Source organism: Ammospiza caudacuta, chromosome 1, assembly GCF_027887145.1.
Source record: "Ammospiza caudacuta isolate bAmmCau1 chromosome 1, bAmmCau1.pri, whole genome shotgun sequence".
In the NCBI taxonomy this organism is placed as follows: domain Eukaryota; kingdom Metazoa; phylum Chordata; class Aves; order Passeriformes; family Passerellidae; genus Ammospiza; species Ammospiza caudacuta.
Window position 1 is genome coordinate 18,728,427 of NC_080593.1, and position 13,935 is coordinate 18,742,361.

A 13,935-nucleotide genomic window follows, 5' to 3' on the forward strand; every position below is an offset into this window, starting at 1 on the left:
ATCTGTATGTAGATACCAACAAACTGATAAACTCCCTCATCTCAAAACTGATGAGACCAGAAATGCAGGTATTTGCTAGAAAGATCCCTGAAAGAAACTTTCTCATGCAGAAAAGCACTGGAGAGCACGGAAACTCTACAAGGAGAGAGAATAGACATTTAACCATATGCATAATTTAAACTGGACTAATTACATGCTGAAAGTTATATCGACATAGTAGAATTTGGAAAGTATTAAAGAATTTCAGGGACTGAAAATTCAGTGGGACTTCAAAATATTTAGAAATTTTACCACTGCATTCTACCATTCTGAGGGATCACTCCCTTGTTTGGATTGCTGTCCCCCCCCAAAAAAAAATTAAAGGGGAAAAAATATTTTAAGTATTATTTTAGATAGATCTGAATCTGTAGTGAATAAAAGTAAACAAATACAAGTCCACAAAGTCAATGAAAAGCAAAGCAAGTTTGATCAAAAATGTAATAGAGCAGAAATTACTCAAAGCATGGAGATGAGACAGGTGCAGCCGATTTCTCCTCTTCAGCTCAGTTTTAAACTCTTTTAGAACCCTCAGATACACAAATGAAATCTCAAAACAAAGATGCAACAAATAAAACAGGGAGGATTTTAAGTATCAGCAGAACTTTGGCCACAAGCTTGATGCATATCAGCCAGCTCTCAAGAGAAGGCCTCATTGGGATGAGAGACTGTTTTGACAAGTTGTCAAGTGTGTTGCTGGCCTGCTGCTTGCCAAGGTAGTCCATAATCCCTAATAATGATCTCCAGAGGTTCTTCATGCCTCAGTAATTTGTTTATTCTACAGCAAGTTACTTATTTGTTTACAGATTTTCTTTTAAATTATTCTTGCTTTTAAAAGCACCTATGATGATGGGTAAGCATTTATTTTAAAGACAATTTATGCCTATACGAAATAATAATATGAATAAATAATTTGAATGACTGAAAACAGTAATTAAAATACTTTAAACAGAAAAAGAATTTTATAATAACAAAGTCATCTTGAAATTGAACTTACAATATAGAGTATGGATGTATATTTAGGTAGTTAGATCAATGAAAATTATTAATATTTCAATATCCAAGTGCCAATTCTACCTAAGGATTGAACATTTTCTGCTGATCCTCTCTCTGTGTGCATGAGTTGTTTCCTTTGTGTCCTTTACTACAGACTAGAAAGATTGCACAACTGAAAAGCATAGTTTATACTGAAGTACTTCGGACGTCAGTGCCAACACCAATTTTACAGTGATTAATTTCTTGACCCCTAAATTATTTGAATACATTGATTTAACATGAAGGAAAATAAAGCATACACAACTCCAAAAGAGTTTGGAGTATCTACCATTCAGTCCAGATTTTAATGCACTGACCTGATGGTGAGACAACCTTTATTTTTCAATATATTTTCCTATTTCTCCCTCTTACCCCGAAATCATGATCTGAATTCTACTGATTACTTTTCAGGTCACTGTCATCACCTTATGTAATTATTTATACAATTTTCAAATGGAAAAAGTTAATGCTAAATAGTATCATGACCTCCCACTGATCTTGAGCTAACTGAGATAAACAAAGATCTGTATTATGAATTGCCTTTGTTATTCAGGACACAGAGCATGTTTAGTGTGCTTCCCTTTGAGCATGAGATGCACTGAGATACACAGAAAGAATGTGGAGAGCTTCAAACCAGAAGTTTGGCTTAGCACAGAGTGATCACCACTTTCCCCATATACACTCCACAGCATTTTGTTGTGGCTGGTGTGTCTGGCATTGTCAGGGGAAAATCAGGCTCTCCTTAATCAACAGCCCAGATAATCCACTCACAGACATTCAATAATTTATAGCATTAGATTATAATTTAGCATTCTGAATTGACTGCATTATTTGGTGGGCAAGGCAAGAATTACAGTACAATTCACCAGTGTAATTCTGAGCAAACAAAACAAAATTATCAATAAATTAATATAATAAATTCAAAATTATGTTAGAGAACAAAAAAAAAAATTCAGAGACAAGGGCATAATGATTATGTATAGAAATATGATCCATTTTAATGTACTTAAACAGAGAAGCATCCTAAAGATGCTATTTAAAGCTGAATATCATGTTTATACTGTGTAATTTATTCTGATACTGAGAATAACTCTTAAGGGATATATATATTTCTTATAACAACAACACCAAGTTACAAGAGTCCCTTTCCAAAGGGTTGAAAGGGACATAAAACAAAAATGCTTGCTATGATCACATCTATCAGGAAAAAAAAACCCAATCCAAAACCAAATTCCATCTGTCAACAATAATAATTTCAAAACCAGATACTGCTGTATACTCAGCTGCCAGGATTAAAAAAAAAAAAACAGCTAGATACATGTTCTGTCATGGCAAAAGTAGGTTTTTCATTCCAGTGAAAAGCAGTATTTTTTTACCCAAGTATACAGGAAATGTTGGTAAATTGCAATCATGATTATCAAGCCTGAAGAATGTGGGTATAGCTACTGCAAATTTAATGAAAAAGTCACTAGAGAACTAAGAGCTGTGTTGTCTTATACTGGATTCAAATCAAGGCAAGTACTAGTATAGTATATGCTAGTGTTGCATTTTGGATAGGCTGTTTAGTATGCTTACAACCACAATCCAATCAAAGAACTGAAAATATTTCTGTTTTCTTTTTGCACTTGGGCTGTTTCTTATAATGGCCTTTTCTTTTCACTGCAAGGCTGACTTTAGACCAGTATCTCTGGGTAGCTGAAAAATTTTCAGTGCTTTTGGGGACTACATTGAGCAGCAATTTTACTGGACTGTGTTTTCCACTGCACCAGGACAAGAAGTTTCCTGTTGTCTAACTGGGTGTCACCAAAATTCCACAGCTTGAAAGCAAATATTTTAAATCTCCTTTTGATGTATTTTCCTAGCTTGCTGCATCCATACTAACTGTCATAGGCTGAAGAAGAGAGCAAACCTTTATAATGAAACCTCATTGACTCCATTTGTAAAGAAGCATGACAAGAAGATGCATCTTCACTGACGGTAACATCCCATGATATAAGATCACAGGCAGTACTGTAATATATTATCTGTGGTTCTTGCAACCGTGCTTTAAAAATGTGCTCAGACATGCTTCTACTAACAGCTGCTAAAATATTAGGCCACAAAAACTGAAAAAAAAGTGTGAAAGAGGAAAAGAAGGCTATGGTTATTTGAAAATAAATATGATAAAGGAGGAAGACGCAGTAGAAAGCAGTGGGAGCAAATATAAATCTGCTTAGCATACAACTTACAAGCCTGTCACAGGACTATAAAAATGATACTGACAGTCCTAAGTAGCGTAATAAAATAACAACACAGAAAATACACAAAGAAAATACTGACATAAGAAGGTCCCTTTCTGCCTTTGATAACTGAACATTAATGAAAACAATTTTCAGTGACTTGCCAAGCTTCTAACAGATAATGATAAAAGCAAAGAAAAATCTACAGAATGCTCGGACATTCTTTCTGTGTATCATTTTCAATCCAAATAATTACAAATATTCAGGATATCAAACTAAGCAAGGTGAGAAAAGAATCAGAAAGATAGCATGGGGAGAGATGAAAGGAGGTCTGAAATATGGCAGAAAGGAGAGATTATTTTATCCATGTATTAAAGTAAATGACCTATTTTTAAAATACACATAAAGCCATGATTCAACCACAAGGTGCCAGAATTATGAATGAAATATTTAAATTCTACTGTCATAAAAGTCCCTTGACAGAAGTAAAATCTATAGTCAGAAGTATGTTATTAGTTACATTGCATTTTGTTATACAACACTACTTGGCACGTTGCAACTCAGTAGCCAATGTATGGAAGGAATTTCAAATGTAGTTTGATTAAAAGAGCATCCTTGTGGGCATAAATAATGAGCATGTTCTGCCTAATTCAGAATTCCTCAGTGAATTAAAGAAAAGTATACGAAAAAGAACTATAGGATGAATAATTATAAAAAGATTACAATGAAACTATTTAACTCCCCTGGGAATAATAATCTGCAAGCCATTTGAAAGGTTTCCTTTCATGCCTCTGTTAAAGGAATTTGTATTTGAAATTGCCTGACATTTAGAAGAGCAGTTGAATGCAAAAGGAAGTCAGCTTGCAATGAAGTCTTAACAGATAGAGGCAGAAATAGTGCCAGCAAAGGTGGCTTAAGATGGCAATCAGCTGGCATCACTAAATAAAAGACAGGGATCATATTTTCAGAGGTCCATTTTCCTTTGAGGACATAATTTTACAAGACCATTATAAAATAAAATAATAAAAATAAATTGAAAATAAAATGAGGCAAAACCATAACATTTTAAAATATATATAGATATAAAACCTCCTAGCATTCAATTGCTGCTCTGATTGGCAAGATTCATCACTGTAATTAATTCTTGCCAGTGCTTTCTTCAACACAAGTACTACCCTCAACCAGAGAAGATGACCTCATTCTCGATAAAAATTTACTTCATAAACAATTTCATGTCTATGGATTGTTGAAAAGTCACATACAGTCATAAGCTGCATTGGTAATTGCCTTTGCTGCATTCTTCTGAATATCAGGAACAGTAGAGACTTTTAAAAATGAAAGTAGTTTTTGAATGCCTCCTGTCAGCTGAATCTGTTGCAGAGTATGCACATCCTCGAGGCAATTTCCCAACACAGCAAGAGTTTCGACATGTAGATCGTTGAGTTCCTAATTAAAAAAAAAAAAAAATTAAAGCAAAAAACCCAAACAACCTTGAAATCAGGACTAAAATATCTTAGGCTTTTAAGTTTGTAAGATAATTGTTGCAACTTTCTTTTGGACAGTTTATTCATACAGCAAAGTACACATTTAAAAATACATATTTTCATATAATTTATTTGATGATGACTCTAGGATTCAATACAATTTATTAAAAATAGTAAAACTCCCAGAAGTTTTTAATTTACATCAAAGCGGGCTAGACAGGTACTCAGAATGTGCCTGTGATCTTAAAAAACTTCACTAGTATCTCTGTGCATTATATTTCCCACTGTGACATCTGAACCCAGGTAGTCCTCTGATTCTCATAATAACAGAAACAATGCTAGTAAATTGTGTCTAAAGCCATTTTATAAAGTAAACTTAATTCAAAAACTGAATAATAATAATAAACATTGGGAAATGTCTTTGCTTCTTTTCTTAGATATCCTAAATTATCCTATTTCTATCAAAGTTCCCTACAACTAAGTAAATCTTTATTCTTATATCTCTCTTCCATAAAGTAAGTATTATTTCTCAGTAGTAATACAAGCATCAGCACCAAGAACAAAAAAAAATCTTAAGGCAAGTAAACCATACATTGTTTTCCAGTATATTCAGAAGGCAATCTAATCCCTTATATTCTTCCAGTAATATCCTGGTTTCTCTGTCTTTGCTAATTACTTCTAAGGTTTGAAGGGCCAAGGACTGAATGACTGGATATTCAGATTCCAGTAGTCCCAGCAAGGGTGGAATTACATTCAGTTCCCGAACTGCAGCACGGTTTTGAAAATCCTGCAGTAAAATAGTCCAACAAAGAATGTTAGTGATAGAGAATATAACAATACATCAATTTCTCACTTTGCAGAAAGAACACCAAAAATCTGAATTCAGATATTAAACAATGAGTCAATACTGCAGAGCTTCCAGTTCTGCAGACTTCTTTCTTTTAAGTTAAGAATCAAATTGAATATAATCAAGCCCCAGAAACCTGAAATTCTAGGGGTTTTCTGCATGACTGACATACTCACCACAAAATCTAGTCCTGTGTAAAAAACCCTATTCACTCTTTATTTTACCATGTTTGCCTCAACATAAATGTTTCTTTGAGAAAGTTTTTAAATTTAGTTTCACCATTTTTATTTACCTCAGTGGGAGGAAAACAGTATTTTGCACTCTGCTGTGGTTGCCTGGTTATATCTTCTTTTGTTTTAGTAATTATAAAATGACAATTTAAAATTTCAACTTTAAACAGTGAATGTGCAGCTTAATAAAAAGACAGTAGCTGATTATATTAAAAAAGAAAATAAATAAATAAATTACAATTTGCTTTTAAATAGCTTATTGCACATGTGCAGCATGCAATTATCCTTATCAATATAAGCAAGCACCAGGTGCAGTTATCCAGATATACCCTGCAACAAAGACAGCGAGATAGTAAAAAAGGAGAAAGAGTAAAATGTGATTCTGAATAGACATGCTCTGATGCCCCAAAAGAGATAGAGTTATAAACTGAATTCATTACTGAATTGATTCGCTTAAGCCATGGGAAAGAACTGCCACACAAATGCACCATTCTTTTGCTAAGCAGCATATGGATGACATTAGTGGAAGTAGCCAATAACGAATCTATTCCTCCCAGTATGGAGAGTAGCTGTTGACAGCATTCACCTATCATTAAAAGATGTTCCAAATTGTGCTATGGACTTGCTGGTCAAAACAAGAAACAATGCAATTGGTAGTTCTTTAATTTACAGGGTGATTCCAGCCTTTTGGATAGACAGATTACAACTCTCATTACTAAGATTAACATTTTTCAACTAAGACAGAAGGCAAATTGTTATTTAGTTTTAAAAATCGGAACCTCCTACTGATTTTACCTTTACTGCAGTACAGCACAGACAACTGCATTAAGTTTAACAGAATTAAAAACAGCTCTATTCATAACCAATTTAACATTTAGAGACAGGTGCAAGGACTCAATATTTCAAAAACATTCACGAACACTGTGGAGTAAAGGGAGCAAATATTTTAAAATTACTAAACCCCATAGAGAATGTCAGGGGTAGGGGTGCAAATGCTTATCTGCCTCTGAAGTTTAACACAACAAACAAGAGCAAACTTTACCTGTACCAAAAGGTAGATACACTCAAGTGAATTCTTCGTAACATCAGGATCAGGGCTACCTAACAGTCTGATAAGTGGTTCTAACCCACCTTGCTCAAATATTTTTACTTTAGTAGTATATTCAACAGCCATATATGCTAGACAAAGAGTAGCAAACTCATGGATAACTACATCTTCTGTGGGGAAAAAAAAATAAACATTTTGATTAAGTTTTATTCAGCACAGAATATTTTCACTAATTCAATAGAGAATTAATTTTCATTTAAAGCATTATTTGAAATCAATAAACAATAGTTGTTAACCATACCCAATATGTCCATACTTGTTCCATCTGTACAACACAAAACACTACTCAGTGAGCTACAGAGCTACTCCTATAAAAGCACTTACCTATTAAACATGTACTAAGAAATATCATTTTACAAGATAGATTTTATTTAATTGTCTGATAAAATGGCAATCATAAATTATTTCTGACTGTACTTTTGTACAAGGAATGAATACTATAAGGTACCTTCTGGAGCCAGCTGTGATATAAGTGAATTAGTGACGTCCAGTTCCCTCAGTAACTTCCTCACATCATCTACGATGAAGAAAATACAAATATCAAGTCATTTGTTTGGCAGTCTTAGCTGAGTAAGGAAACAGAATCTTCTCCAAGCAAAATGTACTTATGGTTATTCCCTGAGTGACAAAAAGACCTGACTGGGAAAGACACACAAGTTAGACCAAGATCATAATGGGCCCAGAAAAAAAAGCAGAGACTTTCAAGTTGCAGATGACATTCTATGACATTTGATACACATGAAGTTCCTCTATATTTCATTGAAACTCTATTCAAAATACTTCCATCTAGCAAGTACTGATTAAATATTGCATGATTTTAGCTGCCAAAGAAGTCATACCCTGATAGTTAAAATTATTTGTGGTTAAAATTATCAAATTAAAAGCAATCCTTCTGTTGTTTAGTTTTCAAGCCATCACTTTGCAATTTTGTGCTGATGCCAGCCCACACAGCAAATGGAAAACATGAATTACACAGGTCTTACTAAAATCACAGTAAAGTCTTTCAGATTGCATTTCTAATGTTGTCAATGGCAAAGTAGCAAAACCTCAACCCTTGGATAGAAAAATTGAGTAATATTTTTTGGGACAGACTTCATGTGATCCTACAGGGCTGTGTTGTTATTATCAACATATTCAACATGTTGAAATGTGAGGAAAAAAAAGGTATGAGTTTAATTTACTTCTAAATAAAAAAACAATTAAGATGTGAATATAAATGGGAGATATTTGTTCATTCAAATCCATGTTTGTGCAGCACCACTGACAATATGCTAATGCTGAATTAAAAGTAATCTAAGAGGGCAAGGTCCAGTGCAGCATGACAAGCAGCTGATGAAAAGACTGAGAGTGTGGTTGGGATATCCTCGTGGAAGACAACTGGGTAAGACATTCACCAAATTAAGACCTGTTTAATTACATTAATCAGATACAGGTCTATAAAGCACTATAAAATAACAGCCACTGAAACTCAACCTTACATCACTTTAGTCTGGGCATCAATATAGGATTTTTTCACATGATCAACCTCTTGTTTTGATGACCACACACTGAAAAATAGTAAAACCTCGAGACTCTTACTATTAGAAGCCATGATGCCAACTACCATGACGGCATTTCTGCGTACAAGTGGATCTTCGTGTGAGAGGAGCTTATACAGATGTTCCAATGCTCCAAGACCAAGAAGTGTCACCTTGTTTTCATCACCTGAAAAGGAACTGGGTTAAAAGCCCAAGAAAAAGGCCAGCAACCTCACAGCTCTAATGAATCTAGGTAAAACCACTACCAATCTTTTATTGAACAGCAGAACCAAAGAACAGAGGCCTGACAGCTCCTTTGAAGATCATCTGATTTACACCCCTAATAAATATGTGTCAGATAGTTTAAGGATTAATAGTATCTCAGATTAATTCACATTTTTCAAGCAAAGGATGCTTCTGTCTATTGGACACTCCACTCAGTTGTTGGAGAAAAATGGAAGTGGAAGTACAAAGGAAAGCTTCCTACTTAGCAAAGTATAGGTGAATAGTATCAGGTGAATACTCTACACCTGATAAAATTCAGGTGAATATGCATTTTATTTTCCTCCTCTCTTGCCTCCCAATTGCATTTTTCCCAACATAACAGTTCACTGATTCTGTGAATCTTTACTATTCCTCAAGGGAAGCAACTACCAGGATTTGCATCATTAATTCCTACCTGAGATTTCTAGCACCTGAGAATGAAGTGTTTTGTAGCTGAATAGGTGCTGGACATGCAAAGAACAGAGGAGTTTAGTGTGATGACAGCTTTCTGTTCCTGCTCACACAAAACACACACAAGCCCCAAGAAACAAAATCGCAATTCTACTCCTATTCTCAGTTCCCACAACATTTTCTAATGAACCGTGCCTGCCCTTCCTGGCTACAAGTGAGAAATGTGAGAGGAAACTGGAGATCTGTGCTCATTCTCAGGCCAAGACATGCTTAAAATGGAGAAGGTATTATTTATTATGGGACTTTATTTACCAGCAACACTCCAAAAAATAGATTAAGTGCAATTAATTAACTGAAAACAACCCCTTCTCTTGTGCCACACCACAAAGTTAGAGTCTACTCTTCTGGAAGATTACGGGAATATCTACATTAATAATTTAAAGGATTATTCTTTTAAACATAAAAGACATAACACATCTGTCCTTCTGCAGTGTGACATATTTTGCTGTGGACAGGAGGGAAGGAGCCAGCAAGAGCTTATGGTTCATGGCTGTCTCCCTACAGTCCACATTCTCTCTTCACATATTCAGAATTCAATCTCATGCCCTCAACCAAGCTTGCCATATTAAGCAGAATCTAAATATCTTTCAGAACCCAGTGACCCCTAGCCAGCTGTCAAAGACTTCAGCCATTCTCACAACTTCATCAGTGTTGGTAATTTACATCAGTTTAATAATCAGCATATAAATGCATAATTTTTAAAGAAAACACAAATGAAATGGAAATTAAAATTAAACCAGATTAATCAGAGCAAGAATACCACCAGTGCATACCAATGTGAGTGGCTAACATTGAATAACATGGAATAAGTAGCAGACAACTTAGGAAATTATGTGCTACATAAATTTTAGCCTTTGTTATACAGCTGTTTGTCTCCTGAGCACCTTGAACATGATGTTTAGCTATAGATTATACAGGAACCTTTGGAAGATTTGGAATCTTGGAGACTTGTTAGATTCCCAGCTCATACAGAAATACGCTTGATAAGGGAGGCTGAGCAGCCTCCAATGAATCACCTGTACAGAAACACCAACACAACAACTTTGTGTCAAAATAACTGAAAAAGGCTAAGAGGTTCTTGTCATTGAAAACTGAAGTTTAAAATTACTACACTGGTACAGATGTTTCAAACTCCAACATAAAAATAGAATTATTTATCAGCTGCAGATCTGTTGCTTATAAAAACCTCTATCTAATATTAAAATGAGCTCTATTAAACAGTAAACATAAAAATCTCCAACAAAATTATGAAAGTTTCCTTCATGCAAACTACAAGACTTCTTTATTACTGCAACTACAGGTTGGATAGACATTTCAAAAAAACTCCCCCAAACTTCAACAGATGCCTTTGAGGAGAAAGTAAGATTTCAATGCTAGGAAATGAAACAACTATCAAAATATAAGCACCGCAAAACAAAGCCTATGGCAAAAATACTAACCTTTTGATGCAAATTTATATAGAGCATCACATGCTTTGGCCAAAACTTCATTTTCAGGAGAACTAAGCATTAGCACAACTGTTGCTGGTGTTTTGCTTTCAATCATTAAAGGATCAAACTAAAAACAAAACAAAAAAAAAGGAAAAGAAAAGTTTGATTTATACTGAGTCTTCCTGTGTGCTGCAGTAGACTCCCACATTTCATTTAAAATAAAATAAAATCTTGTTTGATATCTACACTGATTAAGAAATATTAATGAGTCACTGTTTCCTTGGAAAAGTCAATTTTTGAAAAATTAGAAAGAATAATTGACTTCCAAATAAATCCAACTATGATTTCATCACATATGAGGATTTTGGGAAAACCTTCATGCTTCCCTGCAAATCTAGAAATTTTTGAAGGTTACAAGCTATGTAGTTGTTATACATGTAAGAGCATTCTGAGACTTCAGAACCAGACATGAGAAGTTTTTTTGAGCAGCTGTACACAGAGCCCGTGGACTCAGCAGGTGTACAAGGAAGAGGATTTCGTTACTCTGTGGCAATATCATTTTGCTGCTGCTTACAAAATAAAAGAACACTTTCTGTGCCTTTGTCAGCTCAGTTCACCAGCTCACCATGATCCTGTACTAGATGAAGGACTTCCAAGATATAATTCCTGCTCACCCAGCTAGAAATGATACAAAGGTTTCATTTCCATTTCTGAGCTCCCTCATGCAGAAAGAAACCTTCCAACAAATCGGACAGTTTTCACCCTCTTAATAGACTCCTTAGGACTAACATCACTTCAGCAAGGGAATCCTCTAAAAAAGCCTTTTGTTTCCTAAGAAGACTCAAGGAATTCTGAAAATTCTACTTATTAAAAAGTTTTAAGCTTCCTTGAATTTAAACTAAATGTTTAGCATGGTTTGTATCCTCACACTTCAGGCTTATACAGTATCTGTGTTACATACAGAAACTACTAGATACTGGAGTCATGCAGTTTTTCAAAAACAATGTGTTTAAAATATAGCAGACTATAAGATAGCAATACAAATTAATTTTAAATGTTATTACAATATATATACATACATGTTTACAAATGTCAATCATTTGATTTACTTCATTGAAAAAGCTTCTAATAGCTACAACAGAGGCACATGCATACTATTTATACATTGATCTAATACCAAAGTCAGCACTGCATTGCTCCATTTTCAGCATTTCTCATGTTTACAAGTAATTGTATGAACCCCAACTCAATGAAAATTCCTGGGATTTAATGACAGGTTGGCACATGAGCAGAGTGAAACTAGTCTAATCTCTACCCATTTGATTAGGCATTATATTTGCTATTACTGTATGCAATATTCAATAGGCACTTTCCTATTAAAAGCACTTTTGTGCTTAAAACGCAGTAAAAATAGTCACTGAAATAAATGTATCTTTAAGAATCAGAGGCCTGAGCAAGTGAGGGATTAAGGAAGAATTTCTTTAATGTGTGGTGACTGTGCGCTGGAACAGGTTGCCCAGAGAGGCTGTGGAGTCTCCCTCACTGGAGCTATCCAAGAACCACAGGATGCAATCCTGTGCCATGTGCTCTGGGATGACCCTGCTGGAACAGGGAGGTTGGACCAGATGCCCACTGTGGTCCCTTTCCACTCTGTGATTTGCTGGGAGGTAATGCTGTTCATCAAAACTATCATAGAACTGCTTATGACTTCTCCTTATCATTATGTTAGCATAGCTAGTGTTCCACCTTTTTTTTTTATCCAAGGCTTGCATCTAAATCTTCATTCATTATTGCAGATTCTTCCTGCAATGGCACATACAGCATATTATATGTGCTAGAATAAAATATTTGAAGTTACAAACAACCTTGAATTAAACACAGAAATTTAACTAATTTATAAGCAACAACATTTCTATCATTCCATTTGTATTAAGAAAATAGCAAGTTAAATGAAAAAGAAAGCTATAATGTGTCTTTGATCTTGGCTTCTGTGTATGTTTGACCTCAAAGCCATTAGCAACTGAAGAGCATTTGGGGTTTGGTTCTGGTTTGGAATTTTTTTGTTTGTTTGTTTGCTTGTTTTGGTTTTTTATTTGTTTCTGTTAGGGATTTTTTTAGGGGGGAGGGGGGGTGTTTTGTTTTTCATTTTTGGGGTGTTTTTTACTTCCATGAACTTAATTTAGTTGAAATTAAATGTAATACAAAATATGTCTCCAGTCAGACCAAAGACCCACCTAGTCCCACATCCTGTTTCTGACAAGGGCCAAGTAATAGGTGTGGGCAAGCAGACGATTAAATTTTACTTATATTCCCTCTCAGATACCAGCTCTGCAACCCAGAGAACTGGAGAATCTAGTGATTTTATCTGTGTTCAAAAAGTCCAGGAAAAATTTGCTACGTAATTTTTGAAACCATCTGTATTTTAACACTCTTAATATTCTGAGACACAAGTATCACAGTTAAATATTCATAAAATAACTGTGCCTCTTCTTTGTTTTAAAAATACCACCTGATAATTTTATTTATCCTCCACAGTTCATTCACTATAAGAAAAAGTTAAATAAATTACACTCATTTGCTTTCGCTGTATATTTATCATTTCAGAGGTTTCTATGATATTCCTCTTCACAGTGATTCCTTCTGAGAATGAAGAAACTGACTCCCTTTGATCTCTCCTAAAACAGAGATCACCCTGTCTGTTCTTATGGTCTTTCTTAGTTCATTCTTTGTTCATTCTGTTGTCTTCTTATAGTTCAGCTCTACCTTTTTGGGATGGGAACACCAGAACTGTTAATGGCATTCATGTGCATGTACAGGGAATTTCCTAGTAATATGATGTTTTGTCTTTTATTTCTGGAACTTGAAATTTTGTACTTATTCACTTTCTCCTACTTAGGAACTAGATGCCATTTTCATGAAAATATCCACATTAATTCTGGTACACTGGAAGACACAGCTGCAGAACAAAAATTCCATGACTGGCAATTTCTCCCCATTACGACATCTGAACAATAACTTGTTTTCTCACCTTCACTTCGTATTTTATAACCAGACATTATTGCTACAAGAGTAATTGCTTTTTACCTGCTCATCTTTATGAGAGTGAAAAGCCTGGTCTGAAAACTTTTGGAAAAGCTAAGCAACTGTACCAATTAGAATACCATTATCCCAAAAATACCCCTCTACTTGAAAGAATTCAAGTAGATTTCATAGCTCAAACTCTCCTCTACACAAGCACCAATGATTCTTCCCCATTACTATCATATTTATCCATGGGTTTGGTTTTGTTTTTTT

General features: G+C 34.7%; 1 protein-coding gene across 1 annotated transcript in view; it reads right to left on the bottom strand.

Moving 5' to 3' along the window:
* Positions 1-13,935, bottom strand: part of ARMC3 (armadillo repeat containing 3) — a 61,569-nt gene that overhangs the window by 32,059 nt on the left and 15,575 nt on the right. Inside the window, exons 4-9 of the mRNA XM_058812432.1 lie at positions 10,651-10,768; positions 8,538-8,663; positions 7,408-7,476; positions 6,894-7,069; positions 5,367-5,561; positions 4,553-4,736 (exon numbers count right to left, since the gene is read on the bottom strand). Of these exons, the coding sequence (XP_058668415.1) occupies positions 4,553-4,736; positions 5,367-5,561; positions 6,894-7,069; positions 7,408-7,476; positions 8,538-8,663; positions 10,651-10,768 (868 nt within the window). The remainder of the gene's footprint in view (positions 1-4,552; positions 4,737-5,366; positions 5,562-6,893; positions 7,070-7,407; positions 7,477-8,537; positions 8,664-10,650; positions 10,769-13,935) is intronic.